Here is a 27,188-nt window from a genome sequence, read left to right on the forward strand (position 1 = left end):
TTTAAACATTATTTTGGAGACTAGGTTGACCTCCCCACTTCTTTGTGGCAGCCCTTCAAATATTGCCACGCGGCTACCAGGTCACCCCTAGTCCTCCTTTTCACTCTGAATTGGATTTTTAAATCGAAACTATTGGCTGGGCATCACCAACACAGGAAGCAGCCTTAGGCTAATTCAGAATCCTGGTTTCTCTAGCTTGCTCTATCTGGCCATGATTGATGATCTGGATTTTAAAATTGGAGCTCTTTTCTAACCTCATTTGGAGGCGACAGGAACATCCAATTTCAGTGGCTTCCCAGGATGCACCTCGTTCCTTTTTTTATTTTTGCAATGAAAAATAAATTAAATCTTCATAACCTTTGGAGAGAAGGATAAAGGGCAAGGAAAATGGACATGGATAATTCAAGTCTCGGAAGTAAAGGTCATGCTGGAGACTGCAGCCCTGCTTTGCCAGAAGTTATTTTCTGTTTTGTTTAAATTAAAAACCATCTGTTTAAGAGAGACGGGATGCAATGTCCACCGACAGATGACTCTGCCTTTGGCACTCTGAGCCTAACTCGGTGGCATGTTTCCTTTTAGTCGCTGAACTGTTTTGCTAGAGAAAGAAGGAGAGAGAATAACAGGGGTGGCTAAGGGTAACTCTTGACATCCCTCATGCAGGGTGTGGTTAAAAAAATCATGAAGAAAGTAAGAAAAAAAGGGAGGGAGAGGGAGGGAGGGAGGAAGGAAGGAAGGAAGGAAGATAACAGTGGGATAGGGAGGGAGGGAGGAGGAGAGAGAAAGGATGGAAGAAGGGATGGATGGAGGAAGAAAAAGAAAAGAGAAAGGAGAGGGGGAGGAGAGAAGAAAGAAAAAAGGAAGGAAGGGAGGAAAGGAAAGGAAAAGGAGAGAGAGAGAAAGGCCTCTGAACGGACAGCTTTTTCTGGTCATCAATGGCTCCACTGAACTTGAGAGAAATAAAACCCACTCAGGTCTATCTACTGGAGATGATTTGCAGATAATTATAGACCAGGATGAATTGCACAATAGAAACCCATGTGTGAGCGAGTTTTCAGAGGAAAGACTGATGCACAGGGGCAGTCCCCCCCCCTCTCTCTCTCTTGGCAGACATGGAGAACCTTCACAGCTGGAGACCTGGGGAATTGTGGGACTTGAAGTCCACAATTCTTAAAGTTGCAAGTTTGGGGAACCCTGATCTAGACAAAAAGAGACAGCCAACAATTTCCTCATTTCGTATTACTTTATTCTCTGTTTTTCAAAATTCGCTTACCATGGCCCGCATTTTATAGCTCAGAGGAACAGCTCAGAGAGTTATAGAGGGAAGGAGTTTATTCAGCACCTCTGAAAATGTTAGGCAGCCATCAGTCTCTTCTCTTGAGACTGGAGTAGGACTTCCCCATGTTTTCAAGCTTATCGTTATTGTGATAAAGACCAGAAACTTGATCAAACAGAGATAACGGTGCCAAGACCTACAGTTCTGGGCTACAGGAGACTTGTGGGCCAGAGGAACTAACTTCCATCCATCTCTGTGATAAGCAGAACCTTGACACACACAGACCCGTTCTTCTAGATTCATGTAGAACACTGGTTGAGTACAGCTAGGAGGATAGAAAGGTGTTGTAATTTCTGCCACGTTCTCCTTCCAAGGGAACATTGTTCAACAAGAGCATAATCTGCAGTGTAGGCAATTGCTTTCTTCTCCAGACAGATGTAAAAACGACGTCATCAATACAACACAGACAAAAACAATCTGGTTCCCAATGGGAGATGCCATCTAGGAAGGTGGTAGAGCACCAGCCCCTGGTTTCTCTCCATCTTCTTGATGTTCAAAAGCCTTGTGGGCCTGTTCCAGACCTTGGATGACTTCTAGAAGATGGGCGGCAGCTGTCAGCCTTCGCTGATTTTTGTCTGAAGCTGGGTGTGGAGTAGAGAAGAGGAGGAGAGAGAGAAAACAATGGGAGATCAACCTTGAGTTAGCAACGCCAGATATTTCAGCAGTGCTTTTTCTAGAGCTCCGCCACCTTGCTCTGCTTGGCCAGAGAAATCTAATGGGGGTCCCCCTAAACCAAAAATCAGGTAAGACAAGTCGGGATCCCAAAAGTCACTAGGGAAAATGGGCTTCTGTGCATGGCTGAACTCCTTCTGAATAACCCAACAATCTGGATGATTCTGTTTGATTGAAGTTCACCTAGAGACAGAATCTTGCCGGGCTAAAGCTATAGATACACTCTGTGGACTGTCTTTTTCCTCTTCCCGCCTACCCGAGATTCCAAGTTCTTTGCCCTTTGGGAGGCAGCCCCTTCCTTCTGGGACTCCAGGCTACATTCCACCACATTCAGTAGATCTCTCTAATTCTCAATTTTGCCCAGTGACAATCCCTTGTAGGGGTGTGAAGTGGCCCAAGAAGCCCACAGTTCCTCAGAGATTTGAGTTTGCTCTTCAGCTCCTAAAGGATGATCAAGTCTTGTTGGACATTCAAGCCCAAATATCACATCTCCCTGGGTTGGTGTTGAACTAATTATCTAACGATACTCCGCTTCGTTCATTTGGGTTTGCTTAAAGCATCTTTTTTAACTTTCTCGCAAAGCATATTGGCCATCCAGGCAGGAGACTGACTCATTCACCCTTGATTAGGGATGCACAGTTTTGTCATGGGAATGGCAGACTTTTGATCTCAACAACAAGAACATGTTTGTAGCTCAGGGTTGAAAACGGGGGTCCTTGGTGCTCCCTGATCCTGGCTGTTTTCTTGCAGACCAAGCTAGGTAACATCATCAGTGCTAGAAGGGAGTGGGGGTTACAAGGAGGAGGAGGAGGAGGAGGAGGAGGAGGAGGAGGAGGAGGAGGAGGAGGACTGGCGCTCTTTGAGCTGGGTTGTTTTCTTGCAGATGTTTCACAACTAGGTAACATCATCAACCCTCATCCTGTGTCCATTTTCTAGGCAGCCTCTCTTTTCCACCTGTCTCCCAAGGCCTTTTGCACACACCACTCCAACAGTACACAAACCTGTTTGTGTATATTGGTGGCCCTGTGGTGTGCAAAACAGGAGGCAGATCTCCGGGCCTAGCTGAAAACACAGGAATTGTGACAAAATCAAGCTACCGAAAGGAAGTAACGGCTAGCTGAATTACGCAGCATTGATCATGCATGGAGACAAGCCACTTCGGTGGTTTATTTTTATCGCCTTGCACCCCTCGGCCTTTCTTCCGTCTCAGCTTTTAGGCAACCTCAAAGACTCAGGCCTACCTTTTTTGGCCGTGTTGCTTTGTTCCTGCGCAGCCTCTGTGTTTGAAATCTCCTGGTATTTTTCCCTACGGAGGAGCGGAAAAAGCAAGCAATTAATCACAGGGCAATCAGCCTTAAAAGCGAATTGAAAGGGGCAATTAATCACCGCCCTCATTAATTGCAAGCTTTCGGAGCACGGTCCCATGAGGACAGGACATCCCAACACCTGGAATGGCCTTTCTGTAAGCAACGCAGAGAGAGAGAAAAACCACCTTTTAAAACTGCGGTTTTAAAAATAATTTTCAGTCTATCCATCCTGAACTCGGAACGAGAAAAGCTACAAAGGATCGTTTCACCTCTATCTGCATTTTGCAGCAAATCCATACGGTGGCTCTTCCAAGGAGAAGCAGCCCATAATGAGAAAAAGAAGAAAAAAGCATGTTTTAAAGCAGGGGTGTCCAATCTTAGCCACTTCAATGTGTAACTAATTGTACATCATTAAGTAAAGCAACTGCATTCCTGCGTTGCTGGTGTGATGTTCTTATCACAGCTAAGTGAGATGAAAATAATTGGGAGAATCTGATGGGAGTGGCTGATAATTAGTTATCTGGCGAAGGAAGGTCGAATACGAACATTTTTAAGAAGTGATGGCAGGACTAAACTTTACACAATGAAAGTGTCTCTCATCTAACTGTGGCAATGCCCGGGACTTAGACTTCTGGGTGAGCAGAACCAAATGCAATCTTAGTCTTTAGGATCTGCCACTCTTCCTTTCCTCAAGCAAAAGGCTTTTATTATCATTATCAATAATAATAATAATAATAATAATAATAATAATAATAATAATAATAATAATAATAATAATAATAATAATAATAAAAAACAACCCTGGGATAATTCCTTAACTGGGGATGCCCTCTGCCGGAAACCTCTGCTAAACTTAAGACCTGATAAACGCCAAACGGAATGAAACTCGTTGCGTACTGCCTCCTGCTGGCCACGCGAAACGACAACACCATGCCCGATGTGTCAACACGGAGAACTTTCCTCCCCACCCATGGGCGTGCAGGACTTACAACTTTTCGTTTAGCGACCGTTACAATGGCACTTGAAAAAGTGACTTAGCGTTCTTCACAGTTTCTCCTTAATTCCACGGCAAAAAAAAAACAACAGTAAAATCAAGTGCAGTTTTATGAAGCCTCACTTAGCAACTGCACCACACCATGGTTAATGTTCTGCTACCTGTTGTAAGTCCAGAACTATCTGTATCTTCTTCCTTGGATGCAATTCTGCCTGCACACCGTCCCCTCCCCCCCGCCAAACAGGATGGGACCGATCCATTGTCCCGTACCAACCTGAGCTTGTCTTTATGTAACAAAAGCTGCTTGTACACCATCTGGGCTTCTGCGTCGGGATCCAGTGGGTCACTCCAGTCTCTCAGGGTCACTGCAGAATGTGTACGGCTGCAGCCCCGAACTGTAACCAAACCACAACCACAGGTGGCCCTGTAAGTTGAGGGAACAGATGGACGCATAGCCCAGAGGTGGGGAATGGAGTCCTGTGATACTACTAAATTTTTCCCCGTGTCGTGATTCTGTGGCAAAAGGATTTGCCAGTGACGTCACCGTGGTCTGGGGGAGGGCCAGTTGGGGCCTGCTTTCATGTCTCCATGAAGTTGCTCACTGAAGTGGTACCCATTTATCTACTCGCAGTCACCTGCATTTGAACTGCTGGATCAGCAGGAGCTGGATCGTGTGACGGGAACTCACACTGCCCTGTGGCAACAACGAGTCTTGAACGCGAGCCTGCTGATCGTCGGCCCAGCACGCTAACCTTGTGAGCCATCATGCTCCATACTACTAATTTACAATAGCCACTCTCCCCGGTCAGTGGGGCTGATAGATTGAGCAGCCAAAGTTTGTTATATATCAACCTCTGGAGAGATGCATATCCTCATAGCTGCCAGCTGCTCATCTGAGTTTGGACTATGGGGGAAAGGAAGTTTAGAATGAAGATCTCTCCAGGTGTATTTGGGGTCCTTGGTGCTCTCTGGGCTTGGCTGTTTTCTTACAGATGTTTCATTACCCAACTAGGTAACATCATCAGGGCCAGAAGGAAGTGGATTTTGCAGAGTGGAGGAGGAGGAGGAGGTGACGAGGAATAGGACTGTTGGGCTCTTGATGCTCTCTGAGCTTGCAGACATTTCATTACCCAAACTAGGTAACAACATCAGGACAAGCGCTGATGATGTTACCTAGTTGGGTAATGAAATGTCCGCAATAAAACAACCAGGTTCAGAGAGCACCAAGACCCCTCATTATTAGAGAACCTTCAAATCCTAGAACTTCTAGAGAAGCTTCAAATCCTAGAACTTCTAGACAACCCTTCAAATCCTAAAACCTCTATATAACCCTTCAAATTCTAGAACTTCTAGAGAACCTTCAAATCCTAGAACTTCTAGAGATTCTTTCAAGTCCTACACTTCCAGAACTTCTGGAGAATCCTTGACAGGGATCAGCCTTTCTTCCATCATGTCAGGAGCTTCCTTCCAACTCTGGGATTCTACCACGGAGAGTCTGATTACCGGCACGGTCCGTTTGCAAGCAACAGGTCCAGCGATTGCCTCTGAAGGCCCCCGGGTGGCAAAAGGGCAGCATGCATTCATTGGAGATGGTGGCTTTTCGGATCGCCGAAAGCCATTGGTTCAGCTCATTGACATTCTGCCCAAAAGGAAAAAAAATGGTGCAGGAAAAAGAGAAAGAGAAAGAGAAGGATAGCTTAACTGTTCTTGAAAAGCAAAACAGAACCAAATCTTCTTTTCATTAGAAAAATCACAGTTTCAAAAAACACTGCAGGAGAAAAAAAAACTTCACAACTTGTCTTCTCCTTAACAAGCTTCCACCTGTTGCTTCTCATCCTGCCCTCAGGTGCGTTGGAAAATAGGTTGACCCCCTCTTCTCTGTGACAGCCCCTCAAATATTGGAAGACTGCTATCTTGTCACCCCTAGTCCTTCTTTTCTCTAGACTAGACATCCCCAATTCCTGCAGCCATTCTTTGTATGTTTTAGCCTCCGGTCCCCTGATCATCTTGGTTGCTCTTCTCTGCACTCTTTCCAGAGTCTCAACACCTTATTTGAATCCCGGTAATCAAAACCGGACACAGTATTCCAGCCAAACAGGTTTTCCCAGTTCGGTGCTTCCAAAATATATTCAACAACCACACCTCCCTGAATGGCTGGGGATTTTAAGGTCTGCAATTTCCCAACGCATCCAGGGAGCACCCTGTTTCTTGCAGACGTCTCCTCACCCAGCTAGGTAATAGCATCAGTGCTAGCAGACAGGCCGAAAGAGCCTAACTCAGAACGTGTGCCAACCTTGCACTGAATGTAGATCGTAAGCAGCTGGCCCCCCGTTTCTCTCGTTGTGATCTGCATCATGTGGGGCTGTTGAAAAGCATTTTCATCCACCCGTTCCACGGCACAGATTCGTTGGACCGGAATGGACGTACGGACCTGAGCAGGAAGAAGAAACGCTAGCCCTGCGAGGTAGTCCAGACCACAAGCACACCCAGAAGTACTATGTAGTTCTAGGTTTACCGGTAAGTCTTTAACTTACAACTATTTAGTCAATGACGGTTTGAAGTTACAACAGGACTGGAAAAAGGGACTTATGTGCGGTCCTTGCAGCATTCATAGAATCTTGGATGGAATGATAGATGATGGATGGCTGGATTATAATGGACAGAGAGAGATGACAGATAGATAGATAGATAGATAGATAGATAGATAGATAGATAGATAGATAGATAGATAGATAGATAGATAGATAGATAGATAGATAGATAGATAGATAGATAGATATGGAGAGAGAGAGAGGGAGGGAGGGAGGGAGGGAGGGAGGGATGGATGGATGGATGGATGGATGGATGGATGGATGGATGGATGGATGGATGGATGGATGGATGGATGGATGGATGGTAGGCAGACAGACAGACGGACAGACAGACAGACAGACAGATGAAAGTCTGGTTCTTACTTGCCACTCTGGAGATTTGGAATAGGAAAAGCTTTCATGACTCAACCAGAAGTAACGCTTTTTGAAGGTGAAACGGGACACCAGATGGACACCTTCTGCTTTACGTTTCTGCAGGTAACCTTCTTTGATGATGGCTGATGAGTGGAAGAGGGTCCAAGGTTGTTTTTCACTTCCTTCTAGAGATAAAAAAAAAGCAAAGGAGAGAACTGGAATGCATCCATTGAGTGAAAACTTGCTAAGTAAATGTGAAGAACTTTGTTTGTCTAGAGTAATATGGACCTCTTGCTTCTGGGAGAACATCATGTAGAATATAGAATATAAAACAATAGGATTGGAAGGGACTTTAGATGTCATCTAGTCCAACCCCCTGCTCAAGCAGGAGATGCTATTCCATTCCTTCCCTCAAATATTGGAAGACAGCTATTGTATCACCCCCCAAGTTCTTGTAGGATTTAGCCTCCACTCCCCTCATCATCTTAGTTGTTCTTCTCTGCTCCCTTTCTAGAATCTCGTCATCTTTTTTATACTGTGATAACCAGAACTGGACGTGGTATTCCAAGTGTGGCCTCACCAGGGCAGTACAGCGTAATGTAGTGGCTCACCCATCTCCGTGTCCACGTCTATCAGCCCGTCGAGGAATTCTTGCACACGCCCAATGCTGGCGAGGATGAACGGATGCAGAGGCTGCATCCATTGCTCCTTGCCGTGTCCCAGCTGGAGACCAAGGTTGCCGATGCTCTGTACTGCCTGCCAGGGAGAGAGGCAAGAGGCAGAGAGCCATTGGCATGAAGATGCCAGCTGAGCTATGCCAGAACAACCCAACGAACCAAACACAAGTTAACACTCTTCTGCATGCAGTAGCCATTTAGTGACAACACCCATGGCCTGCCTTCCTTCCTTCCTTCCTTCCTTCCTTCCTTCCTTCCTTCCTTCCTTCCTTCCTTCCTTCCTTCCTTCTTTCCTTCCTCCTCCATCCCTGTCTGCCTGCCTTCCTCTTTCTCTTTCTTTCTTTCTTTCTTTCTTTCCTCCCTCCCTCCCTCCCTCCCTCCCTCCCTTCCTTCCTTCCTTCCTTCCTTCCTTCCTTCCTTCCTTCCTTCCTTCCTTCCTCCTCCCTCCCTCTCTCCCTCTCTGCCTGCCTGCCTGCCTGCCTGCCTTCCTCTTTCTTTCTTTTCTTTTCTTTCTCTCCCCTCCCTCCCTCCGCCCTGCCTAGGTGAAACACATCAGGTATACCTTGGCCAGGAGCAAGAGGGTCCGGCTGGTCTGCGTGTCCGCATGCTGGTCTCGGAGATTGAAGAGCTTCGGGGTCAGAATTGCAGGGGCAAAGAAGCGGAGGAAGAGGAAGCCACTGATGGCGATGTATTTGGCTTCCTGGAAGGAGATCAGCAAGAATGAAGAAGGTACAGATAGAGCCAGTCACCCTTATGGAAGAAGAAAAAGCTCTTTGTCCTGCAACCTTTGACTCGTCAGTGTGAAAGCACCCAAAACAACCTCAGGACCTCTGAAATGGCGAGGATTTGCACCCTTCCCCAAACCAGGTTCTTTGGATCATCAGCCAGACCTCTTTCTAGCTCTTTCACATCTTCTGTTGTCTAGAAAGCAACACCTTTCAAGAGAAGAGCTTTTGGGGTCCCCTGTTTGGGACCCCCTCGAAGGCTCACCAGAGTGTGGGGGCCTTGGTGCTCTCTGAATTTGGTGGCTTCATGACCCAACTACGGTAGGTAACATCATCAGTGCTAGAAGGGAGTGGGGGTTACAAGGAGGAGGAGGAGGAGGAGGAGGACTGTGGGGTCCTTGGAGGTCTCTGAGCTTTGCTTATTTTCTTGCAGACATTTCATTACCCAAATAGGTAACATCATCAGTGCTACAAGGGAATAGGTTATCTGTCAACAGGGCAAGCCACTGTATATAAACAGAGGGCAAATGCCCCTCCCTTCTAGCACTGATGATGTTACTTAGTTGGGTATTGAAAGGTCTGCAAGAAAACCACCAAGCTCAGAGAGCACCAAGGACCCCACAATCCTCCTCCTCCTCCTCTCCACAAACCCCACTCCCTTCTAGAACTGATAGTGTCACTCCACAGTTCAACCCTGAGTTACAAAGATTCTCTCCTATCGCTACTTACCTGACTCTCTGCTTCCTTAAACCGCTGCTCCACTCGCTTGTACAGCTGTTTGAAAGCCACTCTCATCAGAGAAGGGCAGTTCTCCGTTGAGCCCACAATGGCATCCACGATGTCTCCCAAATACCCTTTCAGCACCTCCAGGCTGCTTTCTCGGATCTGGGCCTCTGACAGGGAGCCTTTGAAGGAGATCCGCCTGAGTGGAAAAAAAAAAGTGTGGAAAAGAGAAATGTGCACTTTAAAAGGGAAGAAAAGACCCTGGCGCACCATCAAAGCAGCTCAAGTCTACAGCACAGCTGGAATCCCCTTTCTCCGAATCTCCGGTTATAATAATAATAATAAAGTTGGAAGGGACCCTGGAGGTCCTCTAGTCCAACCCTCCTCTCAGGCAAGAAACCCTATACCATTTCAGACAAATGGCTGTCCAATCTCTTCTTAAAAAGCTCCAGTGTTGGAGCATTCACCGCTTCTGGAGGCAAGTTGTTCCACTGGTTAATTGTTCTCACTGTCAGGAAGTTTCTCCTTAGTTCTAGGTTGCTTCTCTCCTTGATTAGTTTCCATCCGTTGCTTCTTGTCCTGCCCTCAGGCACTTTGGAGAGTAGCTTGACTCCCTCTTCTTTGGGGCAGCCCCTGAGATATTGGAAGACTGCTCTCATGTTCCCCCTCGTCCTTCTTTTCATTAAACTAGACACACCCAATTTCTGAGAAGAAGTCAGCAGAAGGATTTGCAACAAGGTTTAAAGAGCTTCCCTTTAGGCAGAGTAGTGGTTATTCTCTTATTTTGGTCACTGGCCAGCATAACAGCATTCAAGAATAAAATTACAGCCCTCCCTCGGGGTAAGATATTGTGGTTTAATCTGTGCACCGTAAGAATTGACTAATTAACTAACTGCGTCATAAGGTATATCTTGGGGAGGGTCCATTGTAACTTTCCAAGGTCACTAAGTGACCGGTTGTCAATCAAGGACTACCTTTCGTAGAATCCAGTACAGGTCATCCTCGACTTACAACAGTTTGTTGAGTGACTGTTCCAAATTACAACACCCCTGAAAAAAGTGACTTATGACCTGTCTTCACCCTTACGAAAATTCAGACTCACTTAACAAATGTCTCACTTAGCAACAGAAATTCCGGGCTCACTTGCGGCCATAATCTGAGAACTTCCTGCACTAGAATAACTCATCCAGAAGCGAGGGTGCTCTCCGTGGTCCTGAACGCATGTCTAAAGCAAAAGTATAATAAGACACGTAAAAAGTAGCCCCCTAAATTAAATGTCCCTCTAGAGAAAGACAAAATAAAACACTATTCTTTTGGTCTTCCATCATCAAAGTGTGATTTATTTCTCAGTTTTATGTTTGCCATTAAATTTCCCTTCTGCTGCTTATAATATTCACTTAGACTCACAATGGTTTCACCTTGGCCCTTTCTACTTTCGGTGGGCGTTCTAGACGGTCACTCGAAGATTTGAGAACCTCAAGACCCCTTCCTTCCACCTCTGGGATTCTAGGATAGGAAGCCTCCTCAGCTACTTCAGGGTCATGTGGATCTAAGAAGATGGCTTAAGCTGCCCAGACCACGATGCTCACTTCCCATGTCTTGGGATACGTCATTCCCAGCTTGTGTGCTCTGGCCTGCGTCTGCAGCGAGACGCATGGTTTTTTCAGGGGCACACCCTCTAGCGGCACAACTCTACTCCGACGCTATCTTGATGCAGTGCCATGTTCTTCCCAACAGCATCCCGGAGACAGGGTTGCCTAGCAACCCGAACGAACAGCATCTCTCCCAAGAACAGTAAGCTATCTTTGGAGGATCTGAAAATCTCGTAGCGAGCTGGGCTGCCCGTTCTCAGCCCCTCCATCACGTTGGCGCTCTCCTCTCAACGCAACGCTCGGTGCCATCATCACTCACCTCAATCAAGCATGGGTTCTCACACACCACAAACAACAACGAACACCCACAACACGGCGACAACCGTTCCACATGAGCACATTTAAAAAAAGGAAGGTAATAGAAGAACATTTTTTTCTTCTGAAGACAAGCATCCTATTTGGTTTTCAGTGGCTGTCATCTTCAAGAGGGGAATATGCATTCTCTGCTTGGATAACCTAGATCAGGGGTAGGCAACCTTGGCTCTTTTATGACTCGTGGACTTCAACTCCCAGAATTCCTGAGCCAGCCAAGCTGAGGGGAAATGGAGAGGTTTCCAAGCTGAGCCATGCTGGCTCAGGAATTCTGGGAGTTGTAGTCCACAAGTCATAAAAGAGCCAAAGTTGCCTATCCCTGACTTAGGGGATAGTCCTTAAGGACCATTTTGACCCATGGGTCTCCTCTATTTGGGGGGGAGATCCTGTCCCTGACAGTCTCCCTTCCCCCTAAACTGTCTCCTTCTTCCAAATCAAAGGAAGACTCACAACCACAACTGTGCTCCAAATTTCCACTGCTAAGTTGTTATGTGAGTTTTGCCCCTTTTTAGGACCTCTCTTGTGGCCGTTGTTAAAGTGAGTCACTGCAGTTAAGTCAGTAGCACAGTTGTTAAGTGAATCTGGCTTCCCCATTGACAAATCAAAGGGGCACACATGGTGATTACATCACCCGGGGACACTGAACCCATCATAAATGTAAGTCAGTTGCCAAGCGTCCGAATTTTGATCACCTGACCACGGGGATGCTGCAAATGTTCATAAGTGTGAAAAACAGTCATAAGTCCTTTTTTTCAATGCCGTTGTAACTTCAAGTGGTCCCAAATGAATGGTTGAAGGCAAGGACTATTAATAATTCTTTTCAACCTTGAGTCAAGAAATCCCAATTAAGTGATATCTTACAATATGCCTTGGGAAGGGAAAAATTACACCCAGTACAGGTCATTACACCCATTATAAAATTAGAGGAGGGAATTGTGCTTTGAATACTATGTGCTCAGGGGAGGGCAATTCAGATTTTGGCTTAATATCATGGTTCCAACAGATGAAACTCTTCAAAAGAACTTCGAGGCATTGTTTACCTTAAAGAATGTTTATTTGAGTAGCATAGCATTGGCATGTACATAGGCAAAGCAAAATCTGAATTCCCCTCCCCTGAGCACATAGTATCAAAGCACAATTCCCTCCTCTAATTAACAGTCATAAATCACATTCTCCAATTAGTTTGAAACGCAAGGTTTCCCTCCAGTTCTTCAACCCGCCATTTCTTATCATCTCTTATTTCAAAAGACCTTGGTTCTCACACTAGTTACAATATTGTTATGTCTAACTAAACTCCCATACTCATTCCTCTCCCCCCCCCCAGCATCATCTAATTCTAACTCTAATTCTAAGAGTAAAACATAAGAAGGAAAATGGCTGCATCTCCATATATTGTCAAAGCAAGAACATCCGATGTTAGCAGCATTGACACATAGGATTGGAAGGGACATTGGAGATCTTCTAGTCTAACCCCCTCCCCAAGGCAGGAAACCTTATACCACGCCATAAAAATGGATATCCAATCTTTTCTTGAAAATCTCCAGTAACCGAGCACCCACAAATTCTGGAGAGAAGTCGTTCCACTGATTAATTTTTCTCACTGTCAGGAAATTCTTTTTTATTATCAGACTTCATGAGCTTCCAGCCATGGTTTCTTGTCCTGCCCTCAGGGGCTACGCAGCCTGCATCAATGCACAACCAAGTATCACATCGCAACGACACAGAAAGATCTTGAGATTCTTTCTGCGCTAAGAGGTTCCTCCTTCATTCCTAGAGTTTTCCGCACAATTCACATCTGAGCTGTGATTTATCTTACCCGGTAACATTCTGTCCAATTATTTTTAGACTCATAAATCATCTGCCAGGCAAACGTTGCCATTTCTGTTTTAATTAGCACGGTGGGGTGAGAAAAGCTTCTTGTGAATGAGGCTGGTTCCCTTGCCCCACTCTTTTCATCATTTTCTTACTGCCCCTGGCACCTCCCAGGAGAAAAGGACTTTTCTACAATCTGGATAGCAGCGAGCTAATTAGTATGAGTGACCACATCCATAAGGGGTAGTCCTCGATCTTACGACCGCAATTCAGCCCCAAATTTCTGTGGCTAAGGGAGACATTTGTGAAGCAAATGTTGAATTTACTTCCTGGGTGGTAAGGTGCACAAAATAATTTGGTATAATTCGGCTGATAATTGAGAGCTGGGGTGGCGCAGTGGTCAGAATGCGGTATTGCAGGCAAACTCTGCCGACTGCCAGCAGTTCGATCCTGACCGGCTCAAGGTTGACTCAGCTTTCCATCCTTCCGAGGTCGGTAAAATGAGGACTCAGATTGTGTCTGTGTGTGTGGGGCAAATTGCTGACTCTGTAAAATTGCTTAGAGAGGGCTGTAAAGCACGGTGAAGTGCTTTATAAGTCTAAATGCTATTGCTATAATTACATAAACATTATTGGATCCATTAAATAAATATGTATTTATTTCCTTACTTGGCTCGGCTAGGTTCAATCTTGCAGGGATCCAGTTCCACATACTTTTTCTCGTCAAAGATCCGGTGTATGATGACTTTTAAAACTTCATGGAGATAGGGCATTCCCACTATCTACAAAGGAGCAGGAGATTGGGCATCAGGACTCTTGGAGTGCAATTAAACATTTTCACAAGCGCTGAACTGCCGTATCTTATGGTGGGACGTTTGCCCCTTGACCCACCCTTTTTTCCACCATGGCAACATACATCCAGCCTTATCCCATTCTACCCTTCCTCCCCCCCCCCAAAAAAAACCCCCCGATTGGCGTATGAATCAAACTAGACAAAAACCTGGCACCAGACTGAAGTTTCAATTTGAAACATATTCTGTGATTCACAGTATGTCTTTCTTTCTAGCAATTTTTGAGACAGATCCTCCTGCTTCAACCTTCTCCATCCTAATCTATATTCTTCTACTCCTCACTCACCTTCATGAATTGCTCCATGGACTTGGAGGCTAATGAGTTGGACCGGAAGAGAGTGTTGGGATCCGCTGGAAAAGAGAACATGCAGAAATGTGACATTTCTCCTCTAATTATTTAAAGATGAGTAAGTGATGCCCGTGATCATCGTTCCTCACTGCATTTGGCATTCTACTACTGCCAACCGCCAACTCATCTCATCCATGATCTTGTGTTTAAAATAAGCAATTCAACACCGCCCCAACACTCACTCTAAACTTCTTGGCTCATGTTTCATTTTGCTCATGACTACTTAGGTTTCACATAATTTAAAACTAGGTTTAAGGCATCTAGACTCTCATCATCTTTTGTGTATTGTGGGGACCAAAGCTGAGTATATAAAGGCACTTACTTGTTCTTGAAATCTCATGGAAATTCAGGTAATCCAAGAAAGGTATAACCAAGCCCTGCCCAAGGAAGATCTTGACAAGCTTGGTGGATACATCTTGACGACTCTCCACCAAACATACTTCTTCCAGAAGAGCTAGTGGGGTGAGGTCATCTGCCTCCTGCAGAGTAGCACAATACCTATCAGTACACACACCTATGTTTGCCTTCCTGATATTGAAAAAGGCCTTGAGTTCAATCATTTGGTTGAGGATATTGATGGAGAAGTAGAACTGTATGTATTAATCATGTGATGGGTCCATTACAGAACCTGTGTAAATCAGGTAAGGTCTAATTCGAATCTTCAATTCGGTTCAAATAATTGAATAGATTCCATTTGTGATTTCTTTCAACTTTTGTGCTTCAAATGATCAGATTGATTTAATTAGACATTTCTATCTGCAAAGTCTGTCAAATATTTGGGTCAATTCAAAGGCATCCAATGCACTGCTGAAGGTTTGACTTGAAATAATAATTGGATCAAACCAATATTGAATTGAAAGTTTACACGAATGTGTAAATCCCTCTTGACTCTCAAGACTTCAGATTTGAGACAGACTTCTCAAGAGCAACTCCTGCTCTCCTAGAGAACTCTCCAAGGTCCTGTAATCTCAAATTATCCACATATAGAGAAAACTTTGTTCTTTCCTGTTTGCATTGCACCTGTTGATACCAAAACTGGAACTAACAAGCTTTGGCTTGAAATGAAATCTATGTAAAGAACAATTGTTATTTTGGCTTGATACATTTGGCTGTTGTATTGGTTTCAGAATCATGCTAGGCCTAATGTAATTTTTTTCTGGATGAGGTTTAACCGGATGTGTGAATCCAGATCCATGGTGGTTTTTAAGCTGTAATTGATGGCTTCTCATTACCTAGGTATCCAGCCAATGTGAATTATCCAACAAACCACAATTAAAAACAACCATGGCTTAGATTCACTCTCTTACTCACATTCGTTTTGTCCCATGCTTAGGGTGTCTCCCCCTTCTTCCCACATTAAATAATTCAACAAAGTTAGTTCAGTTTTATATAGGTTCTGTTTCAACTACCCACCTCTGGAAGGCATAGGACAGACTCCACAAGGAGGTCTATGAGTGGTTGATAGTAGCTGGAAGGCAAGATCCTATCTTCAGCAAGCCGAACCTGTAATCTTAGTTGACCCAGTTTCCCCCTGCAAACAGAGCAGAGGCCAACATGAAGTCTAATCTGTATGTAATGCTTTGCAAAGAGAGGATTACAAAGGAAGGCTACAGTTTAAAATCAAGAACTGGATGTTCATGAACTTTACGTTGAGTGGACTTTTCAACCTCAGAACGTTCACGTTGATCGGACTTCTCTACCTTGGCAAATTTAAGGTGAGTGGACTTCAACTCCAAGAATTCAACGGGAATTCTGAGAGTTGAAGTCTACCTGTGTAAGATAAGGAATTCTGGGAATTAAAGTTGACTTGTACTGGCTAAGGAATTTGGGGAGTTGAAGTCCATACATCTTAAGGTTTGTGGGGATGAGAAACACTGGTTCAGGGCAACATTTTGAGGAATGACTTGCCTCTGCTTTCTTCCTAGGTCAAAGAGGGATTAGCCAAAAGTTATTCTACCGGTTTGGCGCCTAAGGGAGATCTAGAACTCAAGAATATCCCATTCCTGGTCTGGCTTCTTTAACTACTACACCAAACCATCTCTCGTTAGATCTCTTTAAATTTGAAGTTAGCTCAGCAGCTCCCTAGCTAAGAGCTACAAAAGTAATCCACGGGTCTCTGAAATGAGACAGGATACTTTGGCAAATATCAACAAAGAGCGCCACGATCCCAAACATTGCATGCTTCCTCAAGAGTCCACCCCTTATTTACCCAGCGTCCTCTCCTGCATTGGGCAGAGGAAGCAGGCGGAACCAGCCTTTGAGAATGGTCTTCTGCACGGAGCCCAGACAGAACTTGACCTGCATGGATACCAGAAAAATGCAGATTAAACCCAGGGATCAGAGTTAAATTTGCAGCTACAAAAGGCTTCTTTCCTTTATTTATTTATTTATTTATTTATTTATTTATTTATTTATTCGTTCGTTCGTTCGTTCGTTCGTTCGTTCGTTCGTTCGTTCGTTCGTTCGTTTATTTATTTATTTATTTATTTATTTATTTATTTATTTATTTATTTGCCTCCGCAGTCACAGACCAAGATCAAAGATCGTTCTGTTGCTTGAGAAAAGGAAAAAATAAACAACGAAGCATCTACCAAAATGCAAACATTGAAAAGTAGAATATATGGTTGATGGTCCCATAAAATGGGAAAGAATCGATCAAATCTTACGGACGGTATTTCCTTATAGCTATCAGGACTTTTGTAAACTTTTTTTTGAGGAGGTTGACATAATTATTAGCTAGTCAGGACTGGAAGAGAGAGGGGGTGCTGCAAACATGGGGTTCATAGATGGCATGCCAACCTCTAAGCTCAAGAATTGTGTTGGTTGGACATTCTCCCAGGTTTCCTTCCCAATTGGGTGCTTGGTTAAGCTCAGGCCATGTCCACCTCCTTCATCCATGAGTCTTCTTTGTCCTTACCTGCCCCAGGAAGTCATTCTTGCCCACCATGTCCCAGTCCCAGACTTCTACAACAAGGGGAGTCTCGGAATCAGCCCCCTCTTCCAGGGCAAACTCCAGCATCTCTTCCCAACGTGGGAAACGGGTCTTCTTAATAATCTGAAGAGTCATGAGAGAGGGAAGAATGAGCTTCCTGATCTTAAAGCCTTGGACTCCATCAGTTTACAGGAGTGCAAAGTAGATACAAAGACACTCACAGCGGTTTCCAGGATCTGCCCATTAAACAGTATCCGGGCAAAGGGATCTGAAGTCCCTGAGAGGTCACGTGGCGCTAGATCTCTAAGGGGAAGAAGGCAACAGCAGATCAAGGGAAAGAAAGCGGGGGGGGGGGGAATAGCATATTCTAGATTAGCATATTCTAGACCAGGGGTAGGCAACCTTGGCTCTTTTATGACTCGTGGACTTCAACTCCCAGAATTCCTGAGCCAGCCATGCTGAGGGGAAAGGGAGAGGTTTCCAAGCTGAGCCACGCTGGCTCAGGAATTCTGGGAGTTGAAGTCCACGAGTCATAAAAGAGCCAAGGTTGCCTACCCTTGGTCTAGACTAAGCGGATAGACCATTGATCGTGATCCATTCAAGTGAAGATCTAGCAAAACCATCAGCAGCAAAGAAGAACAAGTTCTGGCACAAGAAAGTTAGATATAATTTTAGCTTATTGAGCAGGAACATCCTGAGGTCATCTCCGTCAGCGACGGCATTGGTGGGAAAACCGAGTTTGATCTTCATCTGAGGTTCTGCCAAATCAAGGGGATTTTCAAGTAACTTTCCGTTCTTTCTCCCAGCTCTTGCACTGCCAAAAATGTTCACAGGTTTTTGTTTTTTTAAAAAAAACCACAAAGTGTTAATTATCTCACTTTCTAAAGGAGGCTGAGAGAAAAATAAAATAAAAATCACACTCCCTTTCAGCAACCTCAACACCTTTCTATTACGGCACCTTCTGCATTTTCACCGGTGGGGGTGGCAGGAGAAGGCCCTCCCACCCTTCCATCGCTTGTCTCGACTTGAAAAGAAGAGCTGGCAGCTCGTTCTGCCTCAGGTGGGTTCTCAATAGGACCCCAAAATTGGTCTCCCAAGAGATCAATGAAAACCTCTGGAAGGACAATCCAGACAAGGTCATGGAAGAGGGAGGGAAGAGGAGGAGAAGGAAGGACAGAATGGGGAGACCATTGGAGGAACTGGGTTTCCATGGCCCAGTTGCAAACCTCTCACGGCCCACTAGTGGGCTGCAGCCCACAGGTTGGGGACCCCTACTCTACAATGCAGAGAGCTGGTTGAGCTCCAGCAAAAGGTTTCTTAGACGAAGTACAAAGGTTAGGGGAGAAAGGGAAGAGCGATGGGTGGCCATAAACGGGGAAGCAACTTATGGACTCGTTTTTCTCTCTAGATCTGCATACAACACCGTCCATATCATTCCCAAGGAATCCCAGCCAGCTTCCCATTCCGTCGGCAGATCTACCTTCCTTCTCTTACTTTACCTCGCTTCGAGGACATGGCAGCAAAGCAACCGTTGATGGCCTTCCTCCACCACCTGCAACTCCAGCGAGATTTCCCCCTGCACCTCCTCGTTGGGGTCCACCTGGCTCAGGTTGATCCAGCTATCGATTCCTGACACAGAGAGAAATCAGGGCCACCTAGCTTCTCTCTCCTCTCCTCCTCGGTGAGTTTTTCCCCTTTCATAGTTGCAGAGAATCTGCCCGGCACTCCGTCCCATTTTTTTCCCCTACTCCCAAGCACTGCACCTTGGTGCATGAATGGTTTCATTTGCAATGATGCAAGTTAATTTCAAGGAAGAGCAAGATTGGATTTATTCAAACCTATACACAAGAATCTGGTCAGCTAAAGTTTGACACTAAATTTGCACCAGATAAGGGTGAGGTAAGGATTCAGACCATTGGTGGCAATGTAATGACTCTGAGCTGATAACATGCTTAACTCCGCCTCCAGTTCTGCCTGCTCTTCTTCTACATCTCCTATCTAAGCAGAGCAAACCCTGCTTAGCATTGCAAGATGAATCCAGAGCCTCTAGGTGCTTTCTTCAACAAGAGCATCCTTTAGTAACTCCCAGATGACTTACCCCTTGGCTGAGATGAAATCTCGTCTTTGCTCAGGGAGATTTTGCCAATGACATCATCATGTCTGCCGAGAAAGAAGCCGAAAGAGAGACCTGAAACCACAATGTTTTGCCCAGGAAGAAAAATAATAATAAAACAATACCTTTGTTCCCTTCCTCTGTTCTACTCCTAACTTCATGGTCTACCTGGGGCTACCCTTGAAGAGTATCTGGAAACTTCAGCTAGTGCAGAATGCAGCTGCATGGACAATTATTGGGGGCTTGGGTTTGACCAGCCCCTCCCCATACGGAAATTGAAAAGAAAGAAAGAAGGAAAGAAGGAAAGAAGGAAGGACGGAAGGGCAGTCAGGTAGGAAGGGGAGGGAGGGGAGAGAAAGGAAAGAAGGAAGAAAAAGAAAGAAAGAGAAAAAAAAGAAAAAGGAAGGCAAGGAGGGAGGGAGGGAAGGAAGGAAAGAAAGAAAGGAAAGAAAGAGAGAGAAAGAGAAAGAGAAAGAGAAAAAAGAAAGAAAAAGGAAGGCAGGGAGGGAGGGAGGGAGGGAACCGTCCAGAATTCTTTGGATAAGATGGACCGGTCAAGCAAATCATCATCATGATCATCAACCATCAACGGAATTCTATCTCTCTTCTTCTGCTTCTTGCGTTCTACTCACCCAATCGTGTCTTCATCCAAGACATAGAAAGAGAGGTTATGAAAGCCCATGGGAAGGTGCAGGGTGTATTCTTCCCCCCAGAAGGGATTGAGGTTCTTCCAAACTGTGGCAGTTCTGAAGGACAGAAGAAAGGGAGGGAGGTCTTTTGACCTGGCTGGCTGAGGCATTCTGGGAGTTGAAGTCCACAGGTCATCAAAGGGCCAAGTTTGAAGACCCCTGCCCTAGAGGGAATCAAGATTGGGGATGCCCCTGCCCAAATCATGGATGCTTTGGCCAGATTCTTTCCCAGGAGAAGATCAAGGGGGTTCTTTCCATGTTTCTGCCTCGTGGGTTGCCGAGCTACCTCTTACACCCATTTCTAAAGGGACACAGTAAATGCTGAAGGAACCAGCATCCCTTAAAAAGTTGCTCTTAGACTGGAAACCTTTAGGTTAGATGTTTCCCATTGAAACTGTGGCCAATTCGTTGTTTTTTCCCCCTAATTCCTTTAAGCAAAACCCCCACTTCCATCTTCCCGTTTTTATTGTTGATAACCATCTTAACAACTCAACCTTGACAGCATGCATCCTAAGAACAATATAGGGGTAAGCCCTCTTTGGAGGCTAGTGAGCGCATTTTGCGAAGGACAATAATTACAATCAGAATAAGAACAATAACAGGATCTGCCTCCCCCAGGTCCTTGAAAATAAAAATGTCAAATCTAATCCCCTTGAGCGCCATCGGCCTTGACAAAATCCCCACCAGCTTTGTTTGGAACAGCTTGCAATGAGACTTTTAACACCATCAACCAACAACATCTGCCTCTCCCTCCTCCTGCTGCTCTCTGCAAACCCTATTCCCTTCTAGCACTGATGATGCTACCTACTTGGGTCATGAAACATCTGCAAGAAAACCACCAAGCTCAAAGAGCACCAAGGACCCCCCAGTCCTCCTCCTCCTCCTCCTCCTCCTCCTCCTTTTTGCAAACCCCACTCCCTTCTAGCACTGTTGATGTTACCTAGTTGGGTCATGAACATCTGCAAGAAAACTACCAAGTTCAGAGAGCACCAAGGGCCCCACAGTTCAACCCGGAGCTACCAAGATTCTCTTCTATCAATCTGTTGATATTATAACCTCAATCCCATTGTGGTTTGTTTGGCACTGTACTCTCTCCTGATCCTTTTCTTGGACTAAAATGCAGGTTTACCCCTTGAAAGTTCTTTTCAAGGGAAATAAGATTTTTTTTTCTTTCTTTAAGCCCTGACACACACACATTCTTTCAACAGCAACACACAAATCCCATTTCATGCTCTCCGGTCCCTGCTCAGCACTTCCTGCTGGGGAAGAAAGTGTGGAGTTGCTGCCAAATGCCACACCTTCCCTTGCACTTACCGTGCCACAATTTCATTGTCTACCTTGATGATACAATAGGGATCGCTTGTGCCAGACCTGGAGGGAACAAAACAACGCCACGGATGAGCCTTTGGTGCCAATTACAAACACATCGACAAGTTCAAAAGCAAGCTTTCTCCACCCAGAGCAACTTTGCAATCCGGACACTAAGCGAGACAGCCGCTAGGTTGAGTTTTGCCCCATTTCACGACCTTCCCTGCCACAGTGCCTAGGTGAATCTCTGCAGTTGTTAAGTGAGTCCCACAGTTGTTAAGTGAATGTGGCTTCCCATGCTTGTCAGAAGCTCACAAAAGGGATCACGTGACACAGTGCAACCGTCATAAACATGAGCCAGTTGATCACGCGACCGTGGGGATGCTGCAACAGCCTTGTGAAAAATGGACATGTATTGTTGTTTTTTCCCCCAGTGCCGTTGTAACTCTGAACGGTCACTAAATGGACTGTTGTAAGGCGAGGACCACCTTTACAATCGGAGATGCAGCCCCACAGGAGCAATCTTGGCAAAATTCAGTGCAGCTTAAATCCCAGCTCTCCGGAGATCAAACGGCAGATGGCAAGTCCTTAATTTTATTTTCCATATATTTTATTCATTTTTGTAGGGTTAGGGTTAGGGTTAGGGTTGGGTTGTTTTTTTAAATAACATTCTTAATATTTAGCAAACAGCATATTGTCTGGGTTCATGTCTTTAAAAAACAATAAGTAAGAGTGAGTTTCTACATTATCATAATCTATATGTTAGTTAATCGCTCAACCGTCTTTTTTTTACTAGCATACAGTATATTCAATGTTGCATAGTACATATCACATTCCTTTCTCTCTAACTCGCTTTTCTAGCCATTGGTAAAAATTGTCGCAATTCCTTAATTGTGTTGTTGGTCCTGGGGGCTTTGCTCAAGTTTGAGGGTTTCCGGGGTTGTTGTTTTTTTGCGATGAACAAACCGCCACGTTCTCCAGCTGCCTGCCACACGCCTGGGTGAGCCGCTGCAGGCCAGCACCGTGATGCCCCCTTGTGATTATGTACAGCCCCTCCTTCGCCATTATTTATAGACTAATATCTGGCCAAATCGTAACTTGATCGCTAATAATAGGAGCTGGACGCCCTTTACAAAAAAATCTAATGAGGCAGCTCTAAAATCACCCTCCCGGAATGCAGATACTGCTGCCTTATTATTGTTGTTGCTGTTGTGGTTGATCGCACAATCAGAGTGGGTTTGGCATTTTTAAATGCTCCAAGGATCTAGGCTAGGTGGACACCGTTGCTTGAGGGTGGTGTTAAAGGCCACATCACAGGACGCAAGCTGTTCCATGTACAGACGAGTCCTTGACTTACAACAGTATATTTAGTGACCGTTCGAAGTTGCAGCGTAACTGAAAAAAAGTGACTTATGGCTGATTCTCACACTTACGACAGTTGAAGCATCCCCGTGGTCACGTGGCCAAAATTCAGACGCTTGGCAACTTAGTTTTTCTTAATTTTATATATATGGGGCCTCCGGGTTGTGTTTTTCTAGCTCTTGAATGAGCATCGCACAAAAGCATCTCTTGCTAAATCCATGGCAACAACCGGGTTATGTACGTGTGTGTGTCAAAGGCAAGCCATTGTTGTGATGCTCAAAAATGATGGAGAAGGTTTTTTTTTTCCCCTCTTGGAATGAATCCAATGCTTTAGATCCTGGGTCCACTTCAACTGAAAGGTTCTGGGTCCCACAGAACCTCTGGACAAAAGCCTTTGGCCACAAGCAATGCCAACCGCAGGTAAAAAGTGGTCCAAAGTCTTTTCCTTTCTGTGACAGGAAACAAATCAATATTTGAGTAGCTGTCACAGAGAAGAAGGGGTTGACTTCTTCTCCAAAGCACCAGAGGGACGGACAAGAAGTAATCGGTGGAAGCTTCTCAAAGAAAGTTCCAACCTAGAATTAAAGAGAAATTTCTTGTCAATGAGAATAAATAACCAGTGGAGCGACTTGCACCCAAAAATTGTGGGTGCTCCATCGCTGGAGGTTTTGAAGAAGAGATTGGACAGTCATTTGTCCAGAATGTTATAGGGTCTCCTGTTTGATCAGGAGGTTATTAGAACATAGAATAATAGAGAGGAAGGGACCTTGGAGGTCTTCTAGTCCAACCCCCTGCAGGAGATCCTATACCATTTCAGACAAATAGTTGTCCAGTCTGGTTTTTGAAAGCTTCCAGTGATGGAGCACCCACAACTTCTGGAGGCAAGCTGTTCCATTGGTTGATTGCTCTCACCGTTAGGAAATTTCTCCTTAGTTCTAGGTTGCTTCTCTCCTTGGTTAGGTTCAACTAGAAGACCCCCAAGGTCCCTTCCGACAACTCTGTTATTCTGTATACTATATAAATTGCAATAGCATTTAGACATATGTTCCACTCCGTAGTGCTTTACAGCCCTTTCTAAGCGGTTTATAGAGTCAGCCTTTTGCCCCCAACTATCCGGGTCCTCATTTTACCAACCTCGGAAGGATGGAAGGCTGAGTCAACCTTGAGCCGGTCAGGATCGAACTGCTGGCGGTGGGCAGAGTCAGCCTGCAATGCTGCATTCTAACCACTGCGTCACCCGGGCTCTATATTTATATCAATATAAATTATGCAGAGAGAAATATTGACCTCGAGATAAATCAAGGCTTCATTTGTAGGCTGGAAACCTGAAGTGAGACAAAACTCTCAAAAGGTTCCAAAGAGATGCATTGTGGGAAGGAAGGTTTACTCAAGAGTTGCTTGTTCCCAACATCTGATTACGGTTCATATCGGCCGTGTTTGCAGAGAGATCATAAAAAGACTAAGAAGCTGCTGATGAAACCAAGCTAGTATTTGTTTAAAGCTTTGGGCTGTGTTATTCAGGATTAAGAGTGGGGCTCTTTGTAGTACAATGTTGGGGATTGTTTAAACTTAGTGGGTAGAAATGAACTACACAGAATCAGAGGGCAGGATAAGTAATGAAGGGCAAGCTTGTGAAAGAGAGATTCAACCAAGGAGTAAGGAGAAATTTCCTATCAGTGAGAACAATTAACCAGTGGAACTGCTTGCCTCTGGAAGTCGTGGGTGCTCCATCACTGGAGGTTTTCAAAAATAGACTGGAGAACCATTTGACCGGGATGGTATAAAGATGATCTCCTGCCTTGAGTAAAGGGTTGGACTAGAAACCATTGCTCGCTAATAAAGAGGAGGTATTTTGCAACCGGCTGGCTTCCTGTTTAGAACTTTTATTAGAATAATCCCTTTCAAAATGTCAGGCGTGGGAAACAGCCTAGGGAGCATTGAGAAAGAACCAGGAAGAAGTACATATTTCCTGCAAAAACACTATTTAACTTATGTCTAGTTTAACAGTTAGGGCAAACTGGTCAGTTGTAGTTGATTTAAACCCTAACAAACCACGGCTTAGTGAAACCCTAACCCTGATCCAATGTCCGGGGGGGGGGGCAAGGAGAGTCCATTTCTAGCAGTTCTGGCGAATCAGCACAAATAAATTGCGTTTAAGTGAATGCTGTGTTTGCAATTAGAGGGTTGGGCAGGACTCCCCAAAGTGTTTGGTTTTGATTCAGTGGCTAATCCCTATTCAGTTATTTCAACAGTAATTAACTGGAAGGGGCTCTCCGGTGCAGCTAGTTCTCACTGACTTTTGCAACTGAGTCTGAATTGCAGGTAAGTGTGAATAGAAGGGACTGTCCTTTTCTATTTTAAAAAAATGCTTGAGAGCTTGCCTTGAGAAGTTGTGGGTGCTTCCTCACTGGAGGCTTTTAAAAAGAGACTGGACAGCCACCTGTCTGAATTGGTATAAGGTCTCCTGTTTGGGCAGGGGGCTGGACTAGAAGACCTCCAAGGTCTCTTCCAACTTCTATTCTATTCTATTCTATTCTATTCTATTCTATTCTATTCTATTCTATTCTATTCTATTCTATATTTCTATTCCATTCCATATTCTATTCTATTCTATTCTACTCTACTCTACTCTACTCTACTCTACTCTACTCTACTCTACTCTACTCTACTCTACTCTACTCTACTCTACTCTATTCTATTCTATTCTATTCTATTCTACTCTACTCTACTCTACTCTACTCTATTCTATTCTACTCTGTTCTACTCTGTTCTATATTCTATTCTATTCTATTTCGGTTATTCTATTCTATTCTACATTCTATTCTATTCTACTCTACTCTGTTCTATATTCTATTCTATTCTATTCTATTCTACTCTACTCTATTCTATTCTACTATTCTACTCTACTCTGTTCTATATTCTATTCTATTCTATTTCGGTTATTCTATTCTATTCTATTCTACATTCTATTCTATTCTATTTCTGTTATTCTATTCTATTCTACTCTACTCTATTCTACATTCTATTCTATTCTATTTCTGTTATTCTATTCTATTCTATTCCTACAATGTTCAGGTTGAAACCGAACGTTTCTTTAAGTCTTGGGGATAACCTCAACCATCCATTTCCAGCCAAGGCTGATTCTGTCCCAGCCCACCTGGAAGGAAGTCGCTTAAGAGGCTTGGCCCAAGACAAAAGGGAAGGTCCCATTTTGAGAGACACTAGCCTTGACGGATGCTTGCAAATGCATCTATCTTGAATCTAACCCTTGTTTTAAAAAGCACTCGGAGCTCTCCAATTCCCTGGAATGTCTGCCTGCTCACAGATGGGGGAGTCAGCTTGCTTGGAAACCGCCAGAGTCCTTTCCAAGACTCTTCATGCCAAGAGTATGGGGTCTGGGCAGGGGGGAGAAGAATGGGGAAGGAAGGGGGAAGTGCAAAGCTCTTTCTCCCCCCCCCCCTCAAAAGTTGCTTCATCTCTGGCCCAGTTGCTTGGAGACTGTATAACCCATTCCCTTTTTTCTTCCACAGTTAAGAGAAAGCCACCACCTAGGTTAGAAACCGGACCTGCCTTGATCTCAGCGGTCTTTTAATCTGTTCATTTTTTTTCCCCCTTGGACAAGGAGGACAAGAAATCCCTTGCACCCAAGCTTTGGGTTTCAAGCGGAGCTGCGACTTTTGTGCCCCGCCTGGGGAGCCTCCCGCTGGCAAGGCGGCTGACAACTCTTTCCAAGGCACCCAGTTCTGCTCCGGAGCAAAACCTTGGCAGCGACAACTACGCCCTTCGAGTATAACGGAGCCCTCCAGCCTCCTCCATCCCACCCTCCCTTTGGGATGGCGCCCGGCCGGAGGCGCTTCTTGCCTTCGCCCGCCCCGTCGGTCCCTTTGCGCCCCGGCCGCTCGGAATGGGGCTCCGCAGTCCGGCCAACTCACACGTCTTTGGCGGGCAGGTCCCGTCCCTCCACCACGCGGAAGTGCAGCGCAGTGTTCCTGGCCATGCCGCGGCAGGCGATGGGGAGGCGACCGGTTGCTTCTCCCGCGGGGGTCCCGGAGACCCGACCCAGCAGGGCTGGGGGAAGAAAGGCAGGAGGGGGAGAGCACCTTCCCGGCCACCCCGAAGCCCTGCAAGCCGGAACGTCCCCGAGGCTGCTCGAAGGCAGGCAGGCAGGCAGGCAGGCAGGCAAGCAGAGGAACCGGTCCAGCCAGCTGGCGAGCTCCGCTGGGTTCAGCGCCTACCTGCCAGCTGGCGCTGGCTGTGCCTGCTTCGCACCGGGCGGCCCCGACGCTTCTGCGAGGCTACAGGTTGCCCAGGCGAGGCGGAGAGGGCCGGTCGCCTCCTTGTGGCAAGGACCGGGGGAGCCACTGGGTTCTCTTGCCAGTCTGATGAGTGGCTTGGAAGAGTGGGAAGAAGAGGAGAGCCGGCCAGCTCAGCGG

The 27,188-nt window shown here is 45.4% G+C and overlaps 1 protein-coding gene across 1 annotated transcript; it reads right to left on the reverse strand.

The window, feature by feature from the left end:
• Window positions 1-1,239: 1,239 nt before the first annotated feature.
• Window positions 1,240-26,752, reverse strand: RASAL1 (RAS protein activator like 1). The gene is made up of 21 exons (XM_015826327.1): window positions 26,688-26,752; window positions 21,400-21,456; window positions 20,029-20,142; window positions 19,382-19,443; window positions 18,783-18,912; window positions 17,505-17,586; window positions 17,269-17,406; window positions 16,561-16,649; window positions 15,765-15,882; window positions 14,674-14,827; window positions 14,289-14,353; window positions 13,821-13,933; window positions 9,383-9,575; window positions 8,491-8,628; window positions 7,863-8,007; window positions 7,261-7,436; window positions 6,600-6,737; window positions 5,810-5,945; window positions 4,581-4,701; window positions 3,247-3,311; window positions 1,240-1,914 (listed from the first exon to the last, which is right to left on the reverse strand). The coding sequence occupies exons 1-21, from the start codon at window positions 26,750-26,752 to the stop codon at window positions 1,775-1,777; spliced, it is 2,439 nt and encodes an 812-aa protein (XP_015681813.1). The 3' UTR covers window positions 1,240-1,774.
• Between the last annotated feature and the right edge of the window lie 436 nt (window positions 26,753-27,188).

Source organism: Protobothrops mucrosquamatus, unplaced genomic scaffold (assembly GCF_001527695.2).
Source record: "Protobothrops mucrosquamatus isolate PMUCROS unplaced genomic scaffold, P.Mucros_1.0 scaffold3056, whole genome shotgun sequence".
Classification (NCBI taxonomy): domain Eukaryota; kingdom Metazoa; phylum Chordata; class Lepidosauria; order Squamata; family Viperidae; genus Protobothrops; species Protobothrops mucrosquamatus.

Excerpts from the sequence above, each read along its gene's own strand:
- RASAL1 (XM_015826327.1), bottom strand. The coding sequence starts at position 26,752 with ATGGCCAGGAACACTGCGCTGCACTTCCGCGTGGTGGAGGGACGGGAC. Across the intron at positions 15,883-16,560 it reads AATGCAGGAGAGGACGCTGG|GGGGAAACTGGGTCAACTAA; the intron begins GTAAATAAGGGG and ends CTCTGTTTGCAG. Across the intron at positions 5,946-6,599 it reads CGATCTACATTCAGTGCAAG|AATGTCAATGAGCTGAACCA; the intron begins GTTGGCACACGT and ends CCTTTTGGGCAG.